The sequence below is a fragment of the Arachis hypogaea genome, chromosome 19 (genome assembly GCF_003086295.3).
Source record: "Arachis hypogaea cultivar Tifrunner chromosome 19, arahy.Tifrunner.gnm2.J5K5, whole genome shotgun sequence".
NCBI lineage: Eukaryota > Viridiplantae > Streptophyta > Magnoliopsida > Fabales > Fabaceae > Arachis > Arachis hypogaea.
Window position 1 is genome coordinate 54,130,709 of NC_092054.1, and position 13,649 is coordinate 54,144,357.

At 35.2% G+C, this 13,649-nt stretch overlaps 1 protein-coding gene across 1 annotated transcript in view; it reads left to right on the forward strand.

The window, feature by feature from the left end:
• Nucleotides 1-13,131, forward strand: part of LOC112777178 (uncharacterized) — a 43,652-nt gene extending 30,521 nt beyond the window's left edge. Inside the window, exons 34-44 of the mRNA XM_025821478.2 lie at nt 6,356-6,471; nt 6,553-6,665; nt 6,867-6,990; nt 7,121-7,242; nt 9,114-9,282; nt 9,373-9,589; nt 10,758-11,079; nt 11,267-11,406; nt 11,946-12,067; nt 12,167-12,374; nt 12,594-13,131. Coding sequence (XP_025677263.1) covers nt 6,356-6,471; nt 6,553-6,665; nt 6,867-6,990; nt 7,121-7,242; nt 9,114-9,282; nt 9,373-9,589; nt 10,758-11,079; nt 11,267-11,406; nt 11,946-12,067; nt 12,167-12,374; nt 12,594-12,708 — 1,768 coding nt within the window. The 3' untranslated portion in view covers nt 12,709-13,131. The remainder of the gene's footprint in view (nt 1-6,355; nt 6,472-6,552; nt 6,666-6,866; nt 6,991-7,120; nt 7,243-9,113; nt 9,283-9,372; nt 9,590-10,757; nt 11,080-11,266; nt 11,407-11,945; nt 12,068-12,166; nt 12,375-12,593) is intronic.
• Nucleotides 13,132-13,649: the final 518 nt, after the last annotated feature.

A 13,649-nucleotide genomic window follows, 5' to 3' on the forward strand; every position in this document is an offset into this window, starting at 1 on the left:
ATGGCTCTATCCAACTTTCTCTCTTATATCCTCCTTCCTTATTTTGTCTATGCGTGTTTGGCTGCCATCCCAAGCATCCTCATCTCTATCACACAAACTTATGTTCATTCTCAACTTTTGTTGGCTAACTCTCCATTCCTTATAATTGCGATAAGTTTTTCCTTAAGTTTTAAAGTACGTTTTTGTCATATATAAAACAGACATACTCTGCTACGTAACCAGCCTGTTTGAATCCTATGTTTTACATCCTCCTCAATTTTTCCATTATTTTGTATAATACACCCAAGATACTTAATCTCTTTACTTGTGGTAGGATGCGTTTTCCAATTTTACCTGTGTTAATGTTTTTCCTCAGTGTGTATATTTCATCTTATTACGGCTTATGCGCAAACCATACACCTCTAAAGCTTCTCTCCACAAATCTACCTTCTGATTTAAATATTCCATTGATTCTCCATAAAGATAATGTTATCAGCAAAAACATGTACCATAATACATGTTCTTTGATATGCTTGCTAAGTACTTCCCAAAGGAATGTGAAAAGATATGGTGTTAAAGATGACCTTTGGTATAGTCCTACGCTAATGACTAAAAATTCCTCTATTACACCACTTTGAGTCTTCAGACTACTTGAAACCTCATTCTTTATGGCATGAATATATGCATCCCTTCTCCGTTCTTTCCAAATCCTTCCATAACTCTTATTTTGGTACCCTATTGTATACTATTTCCAAGCCAATAAACACCATGTGTAAGTCCTTCTTGTCACTCCACTACCTTTCCATCTTTCCCCTTAACAAGTATATAGCCTTGGTGGTAGATCTACTTGTAGAAAACCAAACTGGTTCTCCGAGACGTGTCTCAACCTCATTTCTATACCCTCTTTAGAACTTCATGGTATGACTCACGAGCTTGATTCCTCTGTAATTTCCACAATTTTGTATATTCCTTTTATTTTTCTTGATAGGAATCAAGATGTTCTTTCTACTCGCATGACATCTTAGATTTTAAAATCTCAATCAAAAGTTTGGTTAACCAACCAACACTTTACACTCCTTACATTTCCAGACTTCAATCTAAATATTGGTTGGGCCTATTGCTGTACCATTCTTCATCTTTACTTCAAAATCTTGAATTCTTTTTAATAGTAATTGAAGTTTTAGTCTTCTTCCCTCGTGTGACCAACCAGAGCACAAAGAGTCTCTCATCCCTCATTAAATAACTTGTGAAAATAGCTGTTCCACCTTTCGTTAATTCTCTCATAATAGGGCCAACACCTCACCATTCTTGTCCTTAATGCACTTAATCCAAATCTCTCATCCTTCTTGATTATTTTCTATCTTATATATACCTCTTTCCCTTCCTTTGTACCCAAAGACCCTTCCATATATTTCTGTAATTGTGCCTACATTCCATGTCCGAAATTGCAACCTTTTTATTGCCTTTTTCTTTACCTTTACCTCTTCTTTACCTTTGTGAACTAGCTTATTTACCCTTGTTCGTTTGCTAAAATGTGGGAACCTTGCTCATCTTGCACTACACCTGAGCACCAATGCATTGACTGTTACTCATTTGACAATTTACCGAGCAATACAGCGTGTTGCTTCTAGGCAATGACCTAACCTTAGCGCAATATCGCGTTTGGTCCATGTCATGAAGATTCGATAAAATTACATTGGCTGTCGACGGCCGAACACAACCCTCCTCCTTTATCTGGACTTGGAACTGGCTATGTAACATAGGCAGAGTTGTCTAACTATTCTCTAAAACGCCTAAATTACTAGGTGTAGGTTAGATCCTTTTAGAGACATCAACATGCCTTATGTCATGGTTGAATCTCTTAGGATAAGTAAACTAGAATATCTAGATAAATTTATCTTTAAATTTAGGCATTCAAGATGCTAGTGTATCCTAGATCAACAATTATTATTTGTTGGGACTTGAAAGAAGCATCCGTGTCTGAATAAGTAGCATTCCTGTTTAAGCGATTAAAATGCTGCAATCTACCTTTTATAATTATAGTGCAAGAAATAAGATCCTCGTATTATACCATGGTATTATCATTTTGTGGCCTTCTTTTGGGTATGTTGTAGCTGTACTCAGTTACTTTTCATCAATATTTTTGTTCTACTTGCTTAAGGATATGATTTAAATAGCCTTGTAAACTGGCAGGAAATTTCATCATCATCTTATTATTGTTGTTGTTGTTGTTGTTATTTGTTTTGAGGGGAAAAAAAAAGGGGGGGGGGGGTGAAGTTAGATCCAAAATCTTAACATAGTATTTAACAATCCACAAATTATCTGTCGTGCACATTGCAACTTCACATTCCTAATATCATGGTTATTAAACTCGACCTGGCCATAAACTCGGCCAGGCACTTAATCAGCTAGATTAGCTGGTGGGTTACTTGTGGAGCTGGATCTAATCAAATACATGAAAATACAATTAAATTCAATAAACATATAATGGATTTTGCTAACATCCTCCCATTTTTTATGTTGGAGGAAGTTTGTAAGTCCCATACAGAATGCCTCTAAAAGTAAATCATTTAACAAATAAAGAAGGGGTATTTTGTTTATTCATAGGACAGTGGAGATGCTAACTCACTCCTTTGTTTAGTGTGGAATCTACCAAAATTCATAATATAATTAGTTGTATAAACACAGTGGCCCAAGTGGTAGTGGAGCAGCTATTATGCATAGTGTTAAATAGTGAACTTAAAAATTTCAGAACACCCATGTGGACATGGTTCAAGAGGCAACATGCAATGTGTGCGGTTCAGATGTTGCTGCACTCTATGTGCAGTTCATGAGACCCATTCAATATCTGTTTTGACTTGCGGCGACTAGTTTTTCCCGAGTTTGCCAAGATATGACGGGTTCAAATACTTATCTGATCAACTAGAGAACCCGACTGGATAGTGGATACGTGGTTGTTAACTGGTTTCTAGTCTGAATGCACTGATGTGGTCCATTTCTGTAACTATATCTAATATAACCTTTATAAACACTTAGACATCCCTCTCCCTAGAGTTAGCTTTCGGTTTCAAGTTAGGCAATAATATTGACAACCTGTTTCAACACTTAGCCTATTGCATTTATAATACACTTATATTTTGCTAATTGGATGAGATTTTGTGAGTGAGTTAGCTCTATTGTGACCTCTGGATGTCAAAACTTTATGTATTTCTTTTTGTAGGTGAGGAACTCTGCTGTCAGGACACTTTTCCAAACATTAGGAACTCATGGCCAAAAGCTCTCCGAAAGCATGTGGGAAGAATGCCTTTGGAATTATGTATTTCCTACATTAGATCGTGCTTCTCACATGGTAAGCTGAACCTTTTGTTTGTTGATTTAAGAGATTAATTCAGCATGAGCTGATATCCTTAAAAGTTTTTCTTATCTGGAAGTAGGCTGCAACTTCGTCTAAAGATGAATCACGAGGGAAAGAACTTGGAACTCGAGGAGGAAAAGCAGTTCACATGCTCATACATCATAGGTATACTAAATCAACAATTCATATTACCTTGTCCTGATTTTTGTGGCCTCAGCTAACTTTGAATAGTACTTCATCTCTAAAGCATTCAACTTTGTATTTATGTGATCATGAGTATGTATGGTTGTAGTTATTTTGTTTAAAAAGTGCATTTTTAGATAAAAATTACTTCTTAAATTTTTGTAGATTGTTTCGAGAAGATTTAGAAGTGAGAAAAATATTGGCTTATTTTTAGAAGCAAGTAAAAGTTGCTTTTCTGATAAAGACCAATTCTAGGAAAATTTACCTGGTGTGGTATTGTCTTGAAATCACTTTTTTTTTTTTTTTTCCAAATTGCATCCAATTGTACTTTGTAATTGTCGAAATATGATGCGAGATATTAATGTTAGATAATGTCAGTTGTTTAGAAAGTGCATTTATTTGTAGTAGTTGCCTAGGTACTCTACATTTATTACTCTCCTCTTTATATATGTTAGTCTTCTCTTATATAACAAAAAATCAGCATACAATCTACACACATCACATATGAGTCATATATTCTTCCTCTCATTTGCTTACTATTTACTCTATTACTTTCATATAAAATCATGTATTTGAACACCATGATATCCTCCTTGAGCTCTCTGAAATTCTTTTGCTGTAGCACTCTGTTGAGAGGTGTTCTTGGTTGAAACCGGTATCACTTCAGTTTCCCATTTTTTTCAAACCTAGAAACAATTATTTGAGTTGTTTCTGCCATCATCATCAGCACAATCTGCTCCTTTTTAATTTAAAGGATGTTCTTTATTGTAAAATTCTAGCCAACCGTGTCTCTTTCTGGTTGCTAGAACATCCTCTGCTGTGTTCTTTTTCCAGCAGCCCAAAAACACCTTCCTTCAGAGCTGTTTCGTCACTGCCACTGCCGTCCACTGTTGTCCAATCCGAACAATGACCACACTATTAGACTCATTTTCTCCAGTGCTGCTCAGCCAAGCCAACATTGTTGCCGTCCAAGGCTTCGCGCGCATCCATGTGCTGTTTTCTCCCCCCAAACTTCCAGTTGCCTCCGCTGCTTTCACTCGCACATGGCATGTCGGTCATCATTTTTGGAACCACTGATCACACTGCAGTGTTTGCCTCGCTGACCTCTTTTTGGAACCATCGTGTTTTTTTTTTTCTCATCGGACCATTTTTCCTTTTTGCATTTTTGCATTTCACTTTTTGCCCCTGGCACTGCTGCACTGTTCATCTGCAGCTGTTTCTACTGCCCATCCGCCTCCTCCGGCTGCTACTACCTCAGTGCTCACCTCTTCTTGCTCTTTTGGGTTGTGTGTATATATCTCCTTGATCGAACCACTAGTCTACTACAGCATCATCAAACTTTGATTTTATCCCTGATGGGTTCCATGACTATTGATTCTCCTGTTTCTGATAGTTCTTGCGTATTTGACGTCTCTTTTGTCTGTGTAACATTCTCTAGCAACTCCCTATTCTTACTTTTGGCCTCTTGTTCTCCTCTTGGCATAGAGTGATTGGGTTGTGTTTTCCTTCAAACCTCCCATTGTGAATCATACCAATGGTGATATTTGTCCTTCACTTAGTCTTGCTAGTTATATCATCTTTATAGGCTCTTTGAAAGACCATGACTACTGAGCCAAGTCACCTTCCCAGGTTCGCTACTAACCTCGGCAAGTTCCTGGTAGTCCCAGCTAGGCTCGGCAAGTCCCCAACAGTCCTAGATGCCCCCGGTGCATCTCCTGATGTCCCTGCTGGTCCTAGCAAGTCTCTGGAAGTTCAGCTGGCCCTTCTTTTGTCAGCAGTTTAATCTTTATCAGTTTATTTTCAAGGGTATTATTATAACAAGCTTAAGGCTTGGTTAGATGTAGCATGAGGAGGAGTCTTAGAGAGATTATCCTTTCATATCTCACCATATCAAATAATATCTCTTATAGGTTATTTTTGTTCCAAGCTTGATGCATATTATTTATATGCTCAAGCTTGACTGGGAGTGTTGAAATATGATGAGAGAGATTAATGTTAAATACTGGTTAGTAGTTTAGATACTGCATTTATGAAAAGTAGTTGAGTAGGTGTTCTACGGTGTTCTACTTTTATTACTCTCCTCTCTATATATGTTAGTCCTCTCTCATGTAAAACTAAATCAGCATACAATCTACACACATCATATAAGAGTGATATATTCTCTCTCTCATTTGACGAATTACTATTTACTCTATTATTTCCATAGAAAATCATGGATTTTAACAGTGATGAACGAAACACTGGCATCTGTAGGCTTCAGTTTTGATATACTACCTACTTTCCTCCAACACCTCTCCCAGTTTCCCTATATTTATCAGCACTCTTCCTTAAGCTGAAGCCTCCATAAGCTTAATGAGATCAATTTACTATCTTAACTCCTCATGTTGCTTCCGAAAGGGACAATTTGGGCGAGTTGCAATAACAGCTAGCAACGAATTGAACTAAACAAAGCACAATCTAAGAAACTCAACAAAGAACTTGGATAGAGATCAATGATTGACATCTAAGGCAGCTCAATACTCAATAGACAATAATTTGCAATGCTTTCAATGGATAATACTATAATACCTTATCTTGTTGCACATGAAAGACAGGTTATAATGCTCTAAGAACATATTTCAAGTAGTGAAGCATGTAGAGAACAGTTAGACTAACTCTCGAGAACTGTACGTCACACGGACTCCAACACCCTTGTTTGTGCCTTTTTTACAGATACTATCTATGATAATGGCACCCAAAACGTTTTTTGTAGGTGGCTAGGTTCATACTTAATCTTATTCTATCGTCCAAAAATTACTTGACATTTGACATATCTCTATGTTATGGTGAACTTTGCAGTCGTAACACAGCTCAAAAGCAGTGGGATGAAACTCTCGTGCTGGTTCTTGGTGGAATAGCACGTATATTACGGTTATTCTTTCCCTTTTTCAAAACCTTAAGTAACTTCTGGTCTGGTGGGTTTGTTACCTTTGATGTATCTGGTAGTTTCTGTTTGATTCAATATACTAGTAGTTTGATTTAATTTGGTTGTGTAGGCTGGGAATCATTGCTTCAATTTGTTGAGAATAGTATTGTTAATGGAAGTAAAGAGGTAGCCCTTGCAGCAATAAATTGTTTGCAGACAACTGTTACCTCCCATTCATTGAAGGTAGGCATAGTGGTATGATTTAAGGTCTGAATTCTATTTGTAGATGAAGACTAAACAACTGAACCAAGTCTCGCTTAAGTGCCTTTTATCTTTGACACAATTTCTATTGACTTTTAATCAGTCTTCAATGTGCAACATGTACAAGAAAACAGCACTAGTTGGATATACTTATTGAAGTACTGACTAAAGTTCAAAATTCAGGGACATATGCCAATGCCTTACCTTATTTCAGTGATTGATGTTTATGAGCTTGTTCTGAAAAAGCCATCCAATTATGGTGGCTCTGCCCCTGATAAGGTGAAGCAGGAGATTTTGCATGGTCTTGGTAATGCATTGATTTTCATTTTTGTTAAGATTCCACACACCCTTTAGGTTTCTGTCCATGTCATAGCAATGATAACTTATAAGGATATTCGAGTGGAACTCATCTTACTTCAACTTTGAACTTTTACCAGGTGAGCTGTATGTTCAAGCTCAAGGATTGTTTAATAATGTCATGTACACCCAGTTGATAGCTATCGTAGATTTGTCTGTGAAGCAAGCCATGTTGACCAATGATAACTTCGAAACAGAATTTGTGAGTTCATTGTATTTTATTTGTTTTTTCTTATTATCTTAAGAAGCTGTTATTGTCACGACCAATAAGAAAAAAGAAGCTATTATTTTTGTTTAATTAATTAGCATGCTTTGGATGATTTATTTGTCTTCTTAGGAGTTATTTTGTATGCTATTTTGCACCCTTTTTATTGCTCTAATGATATGTCTTCTTTTGCCCCTGAAAGAAAGAAATCAACAATAGTTGGAAATGTGAAGCAAGGAATTATTGTATACATAACAGAAATGTAAAAACTATCTCATGCTGGTTGCTTTACATTATTCATGGTGATAATTACAGTGGATTGCCTTATAATTGGGGTGCACTGCCTATGACTTAATGCTATAGTCAGTAGGGTTTCATACTCACTTGTCAGCAGAGGCAATATTTTAAAAACAGAAGTTGATATCATGAACCATTTCTCTCAAAAGTTTCGGTTGTTTTGTAGAGGGAAATGGATATTTGTCTATCATAATATGGTCCCTACAGAAGATCTATTTGGTCTTGAAGCATAGACAATTAATAAGTGTGTTTACCTTGTGTTGAAAATCAACTTAGTTCATTTTTTGAAGAGGTTTAATTTCTATGGATATGCTTATAATGTCACTAAATTTTGAATCAGATTTCTTTAGTTTTGTAATTAAGGCCCTATACTATATGAAAACTTTCAATTACATGATTTAGTTTAAAAAGATTATGATCAGAGAAATCAGGTATTTATCATCCATATTGACGCATGGTTACAGAATTTTTTAAACATGATTGATTGAAATCATTAATTTTTATAGGGAGCAACCTGCTGGTATAAAGTATGTTTTGTTTGACAAGCTACAAGAAGGCTACATCTAAAATATGTAATATAGATGCAAGCTTAGTGATTGATTTCATGGTTTATACTTTATACCTGTGACCTTGAGATCACACGAAGATAACTCAGCAGTTGTTCTATGACGCCCATTCATTTAATTTTTATAGCAAATGAGTGAAAATTTTGTATGATATGGGGGCTTGGACTTGATTACAATTTCTTAACTACCTTTAGCGTAATTATACCTTTTGAACAATGCGAATGATGAGGATTGAACTCTTGACCACATGGTTATATGGGCTTTGATATAGGATAGAAGCAAATAATATGATTTATAAATATGATTAATGATTTGCCTAGATGTGTATAACGGGACTTGATTAGAAACATCTTAATTTTTATAGGGAGCAACCTGCTGGTATAAAGTATGTTTGTTGACAAGCTACAAGAAGGCTACATCTAAAATATGTAATATAGATGCAAGCTTAGTGATTGATTTCATGGTTTATACTTATACCTGTGACCTTGAGATCACACGAAGATAACTCAGCAGTGTTCTATGACGCCCATTCATTTAATTTTATAGCAAATGAGTGAAATTTTTGTATGATATGGGGCTTGGACTTGATTACAATTTCTTAACTACCTTTAGCGTAATTATACCTTTTGAACAATGCGAATGATGAGGATTGAACTCTTGACCACATGGTATATGGCTTGATATAGGATAGAAGCAAATAAATGATTTATATGTTAACCGCTGTGTGGTAAGTTAGAGGATCCGAAGGCATGCTGTACCTTTATATTTTGTTGCACATGGATGCAGGGGAAATTTGTAGTCTAAATACATCTGAACTAGCACTCCAATACTGAAGTGTGGTTTGCTATGTGTTCATTGTTGCATTATTGTAAGAATTTGTACTGAAGCAAATCTTGCTGTTTTGTAAGAAATAACCCTGCAAAATAACTCAATTAACTATTTACTAATTCAATCAGTCTTGTTTTGCTAGAATCTTCTAATGAATGTGGCATTCATGTGTTGTAGGGAAATGTGCCACCTGTTCTACGGACAATACTGGAGATCTTACCACTATTACGTCCAACAGAGCATATTTCTTCTATGTGGCTTGTTCTTCTTCGAGAGTTTCTGCAGTATCTTCCAAGACCAGATTCTCATATGCAGAATGAGGATGGTAAAATAGATCAATCTAGAGGTCCAACCTTTTTTCAATTTTAGAAGTATCCGGTTGTACCTAATTCTGTTTATACTTTAATAAGTGTAAAACCAATGATCATGTTTGCAGATTCTCAGACAAACCATGAAGCACCTAATGGCACTACAATAACACCTAATAAAGTAGCGGTATCTCCAGGTTCTGGATCTACTGCAGCAACAAATTCACGCATTCCTAGTTATATATTTGCAGAAAAGCTAGTTCCCGTGCTGGTAGATCTTTTTCTGCAGGCACCTGCTCTTGAGAAGTATATTATTTACCCTGAAATTATTCAAAGCCTTGGAAGGTAGTAACTGCTCTTAATTCTGCTTCAATGTTTAGGAGTTTCATAGAATCACAAAATTACTTGCTAAAAGGCCAGGAGAGATATTTACATTGTAAATGATAAACGAGGCTAAGATTTGTGTATGTAGTCAGGAAAAAGACAGATCTTTTTTGTGAGGTGAAGATTAGGTCAGGTTACTATAGATAAAATGTTTCAAGGTTCTGATAATATTCTAATCAGAATCCAGGGCCACCTTCAAAGACAGATTTTCTGACAAGCATTTTTCATGGGATAGAATTAGAGGCTAGCATCTAGTTGGTGTAAAGCTCATGATTTTATAGGAAATTTTCCCTGTGTGTCATGTTGAGAGATTGGAATACTATTCTTTATAGATAAATCCTTGTGCTTTTTGCTTTTGCTTTTATATAGGGGAACCCTTATCCTCCAAGTTAAATTATCCATCTCCTCATCTTAATGAAATTCTTTTTTTATATTAAAAAAAAAAAAAAAAGAAACAGAATCCTAGGCAAAGAAAAATGTTTTGCGATGTCAATGTTGGGTTGGGAGACTTCTGTTTTAGTTTCTTTGTGGGGCATTGTAGATAGTTACTATATCCCTTAATATTTCAGAAGCTTGATTTAATTGTTTAAATTATCAGGTAAAGCCTCATAAATGCCAACCTAAATTTGAACGGCCTCTGCTGTTTTTGGCTGCTGTGTTGGGCGCATCTTAAATTAATGAAATGTTCAATCAAGCAACATGAAAGTAGCACAACAGAAAAGTTATGGAGACTTAACAACCCAACTCATCTGAAATAATACAGCCTTTTACATATAGATCACAAATATCAATCTTATGTGCAATTAGGGAAATGTTTAATAATGTATACATAATTTGCATGTCTGCAGAGAGTAGGAACTCCTTTAAGTGTTAGAGACTAGAAATAGCTTTTTTCCAACTCACCAACAACCTCTAAAATAGCTCTTCATAAAGATAAAGTGATTAAAGAAATTTAAGGAGTTTCTACTCTTGAAATTAATGGCTCTGAACTTATTACTTCGTAGAAATATCTCCTTTAATGTCTGACTTGAAGATATTCATCTTGTTGACATGTATGTCATATTCTTGATTTTTGTGCATAGATTTTTTTTTTAATACTATGAAATAACACTGTCATGGATACTTTCAGATGTATGACAACAAGAAGAGACAATCCTGATAGTGCACTTTGGAGGTTAGGTGTTCAAGCATTCAACCGTATTGTTGTTGACTATGTCAGCAAATTAACCAATGGTGATCCAGAAACAACTATGAACAAACCTGCCAAGACACGTATATGGAAAGAAATGGCAGATGTTTATGAAATATTCCTTGTTGGATATTGTGGACGAGCTCTTCCCTCGAATTCCCTCTCATCAGTGGTGTTAGAGGCTGATGAGTCCCTTGAGATGTCCATCTTAGATATTCTTGGTGACAAGGTCCTTAAGTCACCAATTGATGCCCCTACAGAAGTAAGTATATAAAAAGATTAATAATTTTAACACTACATGAAGTTGTTAAGAACATGTGCATCCATTCTATTAATAGCAATACCAAACTCACCTGTTTCCCTACCTTAAAGCTTATATAGTTGGAAGAGGCTTCTGTTAGCAGAAATTTCAGTACGATTCAATTTTCCTAATACTCCCTTGTTCTCAGGTTTTGCAGCGACTAGTCTCTACTCTAGACCGTTGTGCATCACGCACGTGCTCATTACCTGTGGAGACAGTAGAGCTCATGCCTCCACACTGCAGTAGATTTTCCTTGACTTGTTTACAAAAGTTATTTTCCTTGAGCAGGTGCCATCATTTTGAATGCTTATCAAATTCTTATTAATAAATTGAATTTCTAATCTTAGCGTTAAGTATCTTCTACTTGATGGTAATTAACCAATGGGAAATAATTGAGTTGAACTCTCGGCTTTGTTATGCCGTAGATGTCGTGAATGCTTTTTGTACCAAATCTTTAATGTGCATTTCTTTTTATTTGTCTGCTCTGTGGAATTTTTTCTCGTTGATTTGTTTCATACGCATTATGTTTCAGTGTTCTAAATCCAGTTTCTGCTACTTTTCAGGCACATTCTCTTGGTATAATTTAGATGTTTGATTAGTAGCTCTTGTATAACACCAATAGAAACCTGAATGCAGGCATAAATTTTTCGCAGATGAGATCCAATCTGTTGTCCATATCTAACATATGATAATGCAATTAGAAAACTCATCATTGATCTTGACCGACTTTAATCTCAAGTCCTAGTTTTTTTTCTTATGTCTTCATGTGTTGATATATATATATTTTCAAAATGGTCATATTAACCAGTTGTTTATAATGTTCTTAGTTATTCTCATGAAGTTGACTGGAATACTACCAGATCTGAAGTAAGCAAAACCTCTATTACAGTGCTTGTGACCAGATGTGATTACATCTTGAGCCGGTTTCTGGCTGATGAAATTGGCCTTGGTGAGCATCTTCGATGAAAAGATAATTTTTTCCAGTAATCTTCATTTCATCTCCCAACATTTGACAAATTATCTAATGATTGCTTGATTTTTCATGCAGGAGAGTATCCTTTACCCAAAGCAAGACTTGAAGAATCTATTTTCGTCCTTCAAGAACTGGCACGTCTTCTTGTTCATCCAGAAGCAGCATCTGTTCTCTCCTTAAAGCCACGTTTGGGAAGTGCCATAGAAGAGAACAAGGAGAACGATGAGAACCGCTCCCATCTCTTTGTGCTATTACCTTCCTTTTGTGAGCTTGTTACATCAAGGTAAATATATCAAAGGGAAAAAGTGAAACGAATGGCCTCATAATTTAAGATTTTCATGAAGGTAAAACTAGAAACAGTTCAACTTGGCAAAAAATCTTCTTGCTGTTATTTCTTTCGCAAAATTAGAAAAACAGAAAATGAAAATAAATAAAATAAAAATACCCCAATTTTTTTCATTCCTGTTTCTGTTTTTATCTTTTTCTGCCTTTTGATGAACAGGGAATTAAGAATACGGGAGCTAGTACGAATATTGCTTCGATTAATAGCCAGGGAATTGGCTCTGGAAAAGCTCAGTTTAGCTGAAAACAATAGTTCCATACGACGGCACCCTTAAGTTTGTTTACTTCAAAAGTTTTAAGCTTCCATGGATTTTATTACATTTTGTGTGTTTATCGCGCCTCCCTTTATCCTCTTGTCTATTGTAAATTTTTCTGTAGACTAGGCTAGAACTATCTATAGGGATCAGGAAATAGAAGTTTGCATTTTTTCTATATCCTTGTCATGAAGTGTGGTTAACCCTACTGTCCCAGCTTCATTATCTACATCCCCACCGAACAAGTCAACAAGGGACGCTGAGTGTCATGTGGTATATACAACCGGATTTCTAAAGAGGCAGAAACAGTATAAGGGTAGGAAGCATAATCTGTTTGACGGATCCTACGAGCAGGATCTACATTCCCCTTGCCAATTTTGTTGTACTACATCTGGAATAGCGAGACTAACAATGAGCGAAAGCTTTTTATTTTTCTTTTTTAAATTTTTTCCCCTCTTAGAGCTTTTTTTTTTTTTTTTTTTGTCTATTATTATTATTATTATTATTATTATTATTATTTTGGAAAGGGAGAGGAGGGAAAAAGGGGGAAGTAGTGCTTTCGGCTGTTATTTTCAAGCTGTCGAAAATATGTATATCAGATAAATTTTCATACTAGTGGATACATTTACTTTATATAAATTGGCGGTTCAACCGGCACTGTCAACTGTTTTTCTAATGCATTTAAAAAAATATTTTTATGTTTTTATTTTTAAAATTATAAATTTAATATCAATAATTAAAAAATAAATTATTAAAAATAAAATATTTTAAATTATTTAACACGTAGAATGTATAAAATAAATAAATTTAAATTAAAAAAAGATGAAATTTTTTATTATTTATAAATATTATCAATTTTTTTTTTCAATCTAATTTAATTTGAAGTAAATTTAAAAATTTATATTCAAAACATTTTTTATCTCTGTATAATTTTAACAGTTACGTTATACATACAAAATTTT